At 49.5% G+C, this 10081-nt stretch overlaps 1 protein-coding gene across 1 annotated transcript; it reads left to right on the top strand.

The window, feature by feature from the left end:
* The first annotated feature begins 8506 nt into the window (after positions 1 to 8506).
* LOC146172738 (uncharacterized) lies at positions 8507 to 9727 on the top strand. Its single transcript, XM_084585625.1, has one exon. The coding sequence runs from the start codon at positions 8568 to 8570 to the stop codon at positions 9573 to 9575; it is 1008 nt and encodes a 335-aa protein (XP_084441751.1). The 5' UTR covers positions 8507 to 8567; the 3' UTR covers positions 9576 to 9727.
* Positions 9728 to 10081: the final 354 nt, after the last annotated feature.

The raw sequence follows: 10081 nt of genomic DNA, 5'->3' as shown, positions 1-10081 counted from the left end.
TAAACTCTCAGGACAATAAATTTATAAGGCTATATCATTGTTTGGCTTTATACGAATAATGCTAAGGCCTTGGATGCATTCCTAAACATATATACTGCTTGTTTAGAATATATTCTCAAGATTAGACCTAAATCTATAGGCGCTGAAGGCGCATCTCTGAAGCTGTAGCTAAGCGCAGCAACCGGAGTCAAGGTAATCTAAGGGCCTTTAAGGTTGTGTGCCTGCTTAGAACTATGCTGCTTTTAGCTACTTTCGTTCCAAATAATAAGGGGAACATGATTTCGCAGCACGCGTGTGGCTTAGCACAGTCCCCCAGCCAAGACTCTTACAGCCTTCCAGACTGTACACAGTCGCGAACACAGCCGTATTGATCGATTATTAAGATGATCTGTGTCTTCGGCGGCAGTAGTCTTCAGACAACCTCTTTGACATCGTGCTCTAGTAGCTGGAAATCTTTCTCCCTAGAGTAAATGTTAAAACGACAGCACTCCGTTAAAGAAAAAAATAGTAGTAAAGAAAGAAAGGAGACAAAAGTCGCAAGCGCGAAAATACTTTTCATAAGTGTGATGGTCCCAGCGTTAAACCTGCAGTTGCAGCATAGCTCTCTATGCTTATACCCTAACAAATCGGACTCCGGAGACGAAGCCTCCATTTCGCCCGGATTGAGGTCAAATGGCGGGAGCTTGGAAGCGAGGTTAGGTTTCTCGTTCTTGCCGTGGCAAATTGCTCGAACGAACGCCGCGTCTTTCTTTGTCTTTCTGTCGCCGGTGCACGAACGGAGGCTGGGAGGCCCAATCCGACGGCTGCAATCAAGAGGCACGTGCCCATGCAGAGTCGGGCCGGGACGTCCGTGCGACCTCGCCCTAATCGAAGAAGAAGGTTGTGTACTCGGGAAGTCGAAATGAAAATTGCCGATTGATCCGCCATGAAGGGAACGTACGGAGTCTAGAATGAGGCTGTACGCAAGGCTCGAGTATGTAGAGCTATTCGGCGACTAATACGTGAAACACATCGAAAAGCTCCGCGATAGGCGTGAAGGAAGTGGCGACTTTTTTCAACCGCAGTAGTACGAAAGCTGTTCGAGAAATGTGATGTAGGTGACAGCTGACACAAAATCAGCTCTATATAAGCCCTAATATTTGTAGCAGAAGCATTGAATGAAGTAAGGAATCTAGCAGATAGCAATATAGACTTCAGGGTTCTGAGAGAATTGAACGCTAAGATCATTTATGAGCAAAACCGGTTATTCCGCTAACACGCATTGAATAAAAATAAAACGGAAACTAAGGCAGTATTCTGTGAACCTTTAAAGAAAGCATTTCATTATCTCATATCGTCAACAACAGCAACACTGTCAATGTCATCAGCCGTGGTATGCTCTGTTGGGGAAGAATCTAGTAAAAAATCTTTCGTGTCGTTTTCTTTCGACGTCCGCTGGAATCATTGCCTGCATGTCAACCTTTTTAAATATCTTCGCTGATATCTGTGTCATGAAAGATCCTAGCAAAATTGAGTGGTTTGGGAAACAAATGGGAGGTGATGTATATTCGCTAAGATAAAAAAAAAAAATACACGGGTGCATCAAGTTTGCTTGCGTGCAAAAATGCGAATACATCGTGAGTTCCGGCCGTGCCGATAGTTCCGTTATGAGTTGTGTGTTTCGTTGTATAGAATCATTGCCGAGTTGCCGTTTGTATTGGTCAAATACGGAAGAAGTCGAATGTTGAGGGCTAAATTAGGCCCCAAATATTGGGGGTAGTGCACCTAAGTTTGGAAGTCACCATTGAGTTGGCTATATTCAAATTAGAGTAGAACCAATTTTGTCCAAATTTGGATGAAAACAATTTTAGAGCGCCCAGAAGGCCAAATTTTGGAAGTGGGGCATTAATTTTGGACGCCAAAATCAAGTTTGCCATACTTCAATTAGATTGAGTGAAAGATTTGGTGAAATTACCCGGTTATTCGTGCGTACACGCTCTGATGACAAACAGTTTCTGCGGACACACTCTGTCCACAGCAGCCTCATTCGTTCATTTAATACATTAACCAATTATTCGAAGTTTCACTTATATAAGTAGTTACTGCTACCTTATATTATATATATATATATATATATATATATATATATATATATATATATATATATATATATATATATATATATATATATATATATATGTCTTTAACCAATTGCTATAATAATTGCCCTTCCAATTGATAACTAACAGTTCGGTCGGACATGTTCTGATCACACGGTCTGTCCACAGGCGCTGTCTACGCAACCCATATGCAAAATAATGGCTTGGTTTGTGGGGTTTAACGTCCCACCGAATAATGATTTAACATTAAAATAATAAAGGGGCATGGGCAAGACACGACAGAAAGGGGAAATATAGTCTATGGCCGGCTGGAACAACAATGAATTAAAGAGAAAGCAAACGTAGCGGGTGGTGGCCGCAGTTAGGTGGGCTGATATGGTCAGGTGGCCGATGCTGACTTTGGATGGAGCTGATCGCAAATGACAAGAAAATGCCTTTGTGCTACGGTGGCTGTAGATGGGCTTGTAATGAGTATGATCAAGATGAAAATTCCAACATTTGCTCTTGCTTCAGCTTGAAGAAACCAGAACAAATTCAGGAGCCTTGCCAGAATTTCTTAATGACGTCGTTGTCAGCTCGGTATAAACTGCAACAAAAGGTTTCTTTCCACTAGTTTCACTAGTCTGTAATTAGTTCTGTGCAGTATCGCCGACAGTGTCTGCCATTGCGAAAATCCCCATCTCAGCATCTAACTATTTTCTGCCTCCAGCTACGACATTTTCCCCTTTGTATCCCTTCTGTTGTACTAATCTAGCTATTATCGGGTAATAATTGCTTTGCATGCATGGTACGTATCCTACAAGTGCACTTAATTCGTCTAATTCATGACTGTACGCCCTGAACGCGAAACTGACAGAGAGAGAGAGAGAGAGCTAGAGAGCGAGAGAGAGAGCATTTTAATATGGGTCTAAAGTCAAGGTTCCTTGGTCGTTGGCGTTTGTATCCAGTGTTGTGGCAATGATTTAATTTGCACCGCTGGCTGAGCCGTGTCCAGTCTTGTTTCGATTTGTACATATGGCTGCTGCTTTGAATCCTGTAGGTATTTTGCGCTTTGCCTTATAAAGGGATATGTAAGCCGCACTAAGGAGCTTTAGAAATACCCGCTTAACGTAACCCAACCTGTTCCCTCTTTTTTTTTTTTTTCTTTTTTTTTTTTTTTTTTTTTTTTTTTTTACGGTTATTGTCCCCTCAAACTTCGATTTTCCATTATCAGTTCACTAGAAACACGCACAACTATGTTGCGGGAGTTTGCACTCAAGACGCCCAGGCACCAGAAAGGGATTTTTTGTTTTTAACTCTGCCTACATTACTCGGTGTCTCCTTCCATTTCCAGTTTCCTTTTTCGCAGATGTCTGTAGGTGCACGCGCACTTTGGAGAGGGCGATGGGAACACGCGCCCCAAAAGCATCACCATGGACATCATCATTTTCAGCCTAACTGCACCCACTGCAAGGAAAGGGTCTCTCCTTTACCTTCCAGCCCTTTCTCAACCGTCGACAACCCTTTCACAACTGCTCCCGGAGGGGGAGGTTGAAGCCGCGCACTATGCTTGTACGGCGTTCGTGACCCTGTTTCGTGCTTGGCCGGCCTGTCTGCTTTTTCAAGACGGGAAGGTAACCGAAAGTAGGCGCCCTAATTAACGCATTACCGCTCCCCGGCCTCTCCCCGCTCCAGACGTGTCGGAATGCTTCTTAAACGTTTCTAGGCCCCGGGCCAGCCGACGCGCGCAAGCACTGAGAGGGGACAGAAGCGACAGTAGACGCGGCAGGCTGCAGAAGCAGGGCCCTCCCCCTCTATTTGAGCCCCGCATCTATCCAAGGTCATGATTTGTTGAGGGATGCTGCACCGCTCGAAGCGTTATGATTTTTGCCTTGAGATAGATCGAACCAGAGATTTCTTTTAGTCAGGCGTGGCATGGCATCAGAGGTTACGATGCTGGTAGCGGTGCCCAAAGCGCCACCGGTGATCTAACTCAAAGAGGCAGTGCCTTGAGTGTTGGCTTCGGGTAACTTCGAGAAAATGAGTTAATTACAGAAAGGCCCAGCATATATCTGTCGAGTAAGAATGACAGGAGGAAAAGCCCCCCGTGAGGTGGTTCACACTATATGTCTTATTTCTTCTTAAGATTCAATCTTCGAGTAATCTTTAATTTATCGAATGTATAAATCTGTACATCTTACATACTCGGATATCATGAATATAAATGTTTTCAGAGTGCAGGTAACAACAGCTTACAAGAAGACTGCTGTTCTGAACGCTAAAAACCACATAAGAGGCTGAGAGTGAAAGCTCGACTCAGTGGAAGAGTCTCTTTGTGTCTCGCACAGCAACGCTTACGTAGCAAAGCCCCACATAGCAACGCTGCGGTGCTTCCGTCGCCGCAGCACCGCAAGAAAGACGAGGACAAAGATGTGAGGTGGAGGATGTCGCGGCGGAGTGTCAGATACGGGCTGCGAGACTGGAGCCTGACCGAAGTTGAAAGCGTGTTAAACACATTGTTCGACGTGAAAGTCGTATTGCTCTCGCACGGCAATTGGTTTACACATGCTTAATCCTTCCTAACTTCATTGTTCATTTCTCTCATTGTGCAAACTATGCAGCTGCATGCGGTTTTTCAATTTGACCACCCCTGGACATCCAGCGAGTCTAGCGTTAAAACAATTGACATGTCTTTTTACGCTTATAAAGCCTAGAGCCGGAAAGAGGGCCTGCGTGCCGATCTTTCAATGACTTGCATCAAGGAGGAGATATTAAAAAAAAAAGTAAAAAGCCGCAGTTAAATTTGTTTGCACACTAATTTTGCAAGAGTCGGCAGAACAATCGGCGTGAAACAAAATCAAATAGTCCCAGGACCTTTTTCAGGACAGCTTACACTTGTGCGCGGTGGAATTCCCATAAACAGGCACACTGACATGCGTTAATCACTCCAGGTTTACTGCAGCAGTCGTGTATCTGCGATGCGGTCGTTCAGATAACAAGCTTCACGTTTTCTCCACTTCAGCCTCAGCGTCGGCGCAGATGTGCGTTCTATCCTCACGATCATCGTAATGCACACACGAAGGCACTGTATCCAAGCGTTAGTAGGAAAGCACATGATGGTTACATCGCGGCGTATTTTACATGACGCAGTTGACGTTCGGTGCTCCCACATGCTTCGAATATCACCCGTGCCCTTTGAAGTTGGCTTGTGCTTTTAATTTTGCGCCATTACCGATGAGTATAGAGTGCCAACCAATTGCGACCAGATACTCACAGCCCAGCTGACACCTTCAAAGTCGTGACTATCCGGGTCAAGCGGGAGCCTAATGAGTGCCAGTTTGACATGGCAAAACTTCGTTGCGGAAAGAAACACGGCAACATTAAGCAGCATGCCGCTTACATGACGAGCGCTTTAATCCTAGATGACCATTTCTGCGAGAAATTTACGTGTGTCGTCAACTAACTTTCGCGCCTAACATGCAGCGTCTTATATCGCGGTACATTCAACACAGATGCAATCTCCATCGACATAGGAGAACTCAAGAAAGGCGAAGACTCTCAGGTAAACGTAATTCATGTAAATAAAGAACCGGACCGAAGAAAGATCGAGAATTATACTCATGCATGACAAGTAGGCACATCTATGATCCGACCGCCCGTGCTCAGCTAATCAGCATGCTGAACTTAAAGCAACAACTCTTCGTTTAACACGATACCATTAGGGTCGCATATTCCAGGAAAGCCGGTGCTGCCATTGTCGGCGTCACTACAACAGGCTGTGAGCAAAAAGTCATGAATTCATGATCATGACGTCCACAGGACTTCGAGCGGGAATTTCAAACCCCTCTCAGAGCTCATGTTTAACATGATGTCATACATTGACAGAAAATTGTTAAAACATCACTTGAAATGTGAATTAAATGTCACCGCAAGTCTTTAAAAAATCTAACTTCATATCGAATTTTGCTTCGCTTAAGTAAAAGCTTCATTCCTTAGACAGCATTTGAACACACGACCATCATTTTCATTCGCACAGGCTTCGGATAGGCATATGCATATTGTCACTTTTTCACGCGGTGGTTGCAAATATTAGTGATGATTACTTTGTCGCAGAGCTTGATATTCATTATTGCAGTTTTGCTGTCGCAGTCGCGATCAGACGAGCACGGGAATATCGTCCTGTATTCTGGGCACTTTTGTTTCTATGGGCAGCAGCACCAGTTCAAATTATAATCTAACGCATACACTGCAACGTAAACATTTCGCTGAGTTACAGCTAAGGCCTTAGTATATAGTGGAGGGAGACTAATGAACAGATACCATAGATAAACTCGCAGGGTATGGCTATGCCTCCTTGCCCCATCACACCGCAATATTTTAGCAACTGTAGCTTCACGAAAAATATATTTCTCCTTCTCAGAACGACACCGTGACTGCATACAGCGACAAGGCGCCGAAGCCTAATGTAAAGAGCTCTATTTTCCAACCCGGAGCAAGCCTATATACAGTGTCTCGCAGGCTCAACGGTGGCCGGGTGGAACCACTGCGCCTGCAAAGTTTCAAAGACAGGACAGAACCAGGGTTAATAAGCGCCAAGTGCAACGCTTTCAACGAGGAATTCCTACTTGTCTCGAAGGCCTCGCGCTTAATCAGCTTTCTTTCGATGTCTGGACCAGGGACGTTGCCCGTCGCGGCCCTGTTTACGGATATCTCTGTCGGCACAGAGGAGGCGAAGCGAACATCTGAGACGTGTTAATTTGGTACCTAAAGCGACTCCAATGCCACTGAACCTTCTCGGGCGTCTTATAATTAGTAAAAACATTCTCCTCTCCTTCCACGCTTGAAAGAAAAGAAAGGTTAGGCATGCATTCGGAGTCAAATATAGACGCTGAAAATAGCGTATGCAATCTTTACTTGATTCCCGGAGGTCTTCAACTTGTTACGTACTGGTAGGCGCGGGATTATGGTACTGCCAATTCAGCTATTTCGCGGTGATCAAAGTTGCTTGCACGCCAGCATGGTGGCTCATCAGTTTAGGCCCTCCATTACTGAGCCACAGGAGTCGGGTTTCCTCCTCGCCGTGGTGAACGCGTTTCGATGACAGCGGAAAGCAAGGAGCACGTTTATACTGCGCGATGGCAGTACACGTTGTGGGATTCGGGCTTGCTGCGGCTGCCCTTTGCGCGGCCGCCGCCCGCTTCCCAGTTGTTCTCCCCGTTCCCTTTCTCCCGCCTGAGGCGGCGGAGAGGGGCTCGGACGACTTGTCACTGTCGTTCGGGCCACAGCTCCGCCCTGGCGTCCCAGTGACTGTTCTCATTGGCGCCTTTTGGCGGGAACACGGCACCGCTTCGACAGCCGCGCTCGCGCGACTGTCCGAGCGGAGCTGAGGGAAAGACTCCTCCGAGACATCGTAAGGTGCGTACGCAACTGTTCTTGTCTGCCGGCCTTTGTCCGCGCAGACCAGTGTGTACTTGAGTTCGTCTGCTCCGGGTCGTACCTGAGAGCGCAACTCGAGCCTGTCGATCGTGATCCAACGATCCGCGACAGGCGTACCTTGCGGTGGTTGCCCACTTTCTCTCAAAGGAACCCTCTGGTCACTGCGAGAGAGAGATCACAGCACGCCCTTGCGTGCTTGCGGCGCACTCCGTGTCACTTGTGCGTTTTGTATATTTTGTATGTGTGTGCGTGTGTGTGTGTGTATGTGCCGCTGGAGGAGGGCGTTTCAATAAACGTCTCCTTCGTGAACTTGGAGGTGGGTGTCCTTGCAGCGAAGTGCTCTCCTCCCGGTGGAGGTTGAATGCGCGCTGCGGTGTTTCAGGGTGCGCGTGGTAACGGCTGATCGGGGTTTCGGCTCGCGCGACGCTCGAACCCGCGGTGGTTGGTGGCTTATGTCCACGTAGGAAACCACAACTGGCGCCCAACGTGAATTGTCCTGGCTCTTTGAGTTGGACTGCACATCGGCCGAGCCGGTCGCCTTGACGATCAAGCTCTTGCACCATGTCTGCCGCCCCCTGCGGGGCACACGGCAGCGAATCTGAAACGCGCTATATGTCGGCTCCTTACACAGTCGTAGCGTCTTTTGATCCGTTGGATGCTGTTCCTCTGAACAGCCAAACACAGTGGCTGGCCGCCGGCCCCATTGGGCTATACGGCAATGCCGCGAGTAACGTTGATCCCTCGGCTCCCATTGGAGCTTTCTCCGGACCACCCTGTGGTGGGACCGCTACACAGATACCTCCGCTGTATCAGTTTTCCGCCCATGGCGGAAGCAGTTCGCGCGATGCCGTCGCTACCGGCAGCTACGCGCAACAGCAGCCGTGCCCCGCTAGCAGTCAGTTTTGCTCGGTGAACGGTGAGGCGCCGGCCGGACTCCCTGCGGAGACCGCGCCGCTCATCGAACTGGAGGACCGGTTGCCTTCTTTGTTCATGCAACCCGCCCAAACCTCCTCTGAGGGAAGGACGCAGGCGCTGCTCACAAGCGCTGCCCAGATGATTCAGTCGCTAACAGGGGCGGTTGAGGCGCTTTCGGCCGCGCCGAAGTGGTCTCACCCCGCGGTCATGTTGCCCATGCCGACGTACCGCGGCTATGATGATCCTATCAGTGCCCGGGATTTCATTGATTCCCTCGCCCATTACCAGAGAGCTATGGGTTTCCCTGATGAGGTTGTGCTTGCACGCGTCATCCCCGCAGCGCTGACTGACACGGCAGCTAGGTGGTACCGGCTTTCCGGCCACCGAGCAGCGACTGTCGAGGAGTTCCGTGCAGCATTCATGCGCGAATTCCTGCCCGCTGACTATGAGCGTAGGATGCGGCGAGAGCTGGAGCTCCGCACACAGGCCCCGGACGAGTCGCTCCAGGAGTTTGTGCGGGCGATGGAAGACCTTTTCTCAATCGCTGAGCCAACAGCCTCAAACGAGGAACGCGTCGAAAGAGTGATCAGGCAGGCACATCCGACTTTTTCGGCATACCTGCGCGGCGGCCGATTCCGAGATCTAGAGGAGCTGGCCGCCGAGGCAAAGCGCATTCAAGGCGACATCCTCGCCGCGCGTGCCTATCGCCCGCCACCGCCGGCAAGCGAGGCCCTTGAGCCACGCTGCGCATGGAGAGGGGCCATGACCCTTCCTCACCGGCGTGAACCCGCACAAACTGCCTTTGCAGCCGTTGGCGGGCGAAACGACGCTTGGGAGCTGACCGAAAGAGCTCTGGATCCTTACTCGTACGGAAGACGAGCAGCCTGCGCTGCACAGTTTTCTTACTCGCGTGCCCAAGGACGCCGTGCGACCCAAAGCACAGCGGAGGGAGAAGCTCGCAAAAACCGGCCCTTGTTCGGTGGGGCAGCGAGCGGACCCAGGCAGGGAGACGCGCCTTTGTCACGCGGCCAAGCTCGCGGGGGTGTGCGTTGTTTCCGTTGCCAAGAGAGGGGACACTTAGCAAGAGAATGCCCCGTAGCCAGGCCTTCTGCGAGGCAGGAAAACGGCGACGGGGGTCGGTTGTAAAGAGACAGCCGGCCCAAGCTTTGCTAATTCCCTCTGCGTACAGGGTAAGCTGCCTCGGTGGTGCGCCCGCGCCGTTTATTTCGGTCACCCTTGCTGGCCGCGAATTTCCGGCGTTACTGGATACAGGAGCCAGCGCCTCCTTTTTCAGTGAACAGGTGTTGTCCCACTTGCAAAAGCATTCTGTGCGCTTGCGGGATTGCCGTTCGACATTTAACCTCGCGAAAGGCGTGGCCCATTCGGCTGGCGCCGCGAGGCTGACTGTCAGATGGGGAGAGCGAGCGAGACGCACGCGTTTCATTCATCTCCCTGGGCTCAGTGTGCCCATGATTCTCGGAAGGGACTTTCTCCAGAAAACCGGGATCGTGGTGGACATTGCGAATGGCGGCTATTGCGAAGGACCGTTTTCCCAGCTGAAGCCGTTCATTAGCCCCCCGGCGTCGGTATCTGCCTGTGCAGTCGAGACGTTCGGAGAGTGCCACGCTCAGCGATCGGGGCCCTGCCCTTGT

The sequence above is a fragment of the Amblyomma maculatum genome, chromosome 11 (assembly GCF_055883805.1).
Source record: "Amblyomma maculatum isolate TAMU_Amacu chromosome 11, ASM5588380v1, whole genome shotgun sequence".
NCBI lineage: Eukaryota > Metazoa > Arthropoda > Arachnida > Ixodida > Ixodidae > Amblyomma > Amblyomma maculatum.
The sequence above is the reverse complement of the archived record's forward strand: the minus strand, read 5'-3'. Positions and strand labels throughout refer to the sequence as shown.

Coding starts and splice junctions, on each gene's coding strand:
- LOC146172738 (XM_084585625.1), top strand. CDS start 8,568: ATGATTCAGTCGCTAACAGGGGCGGTTGAGGCGCTTTCGGCCGCGCCG.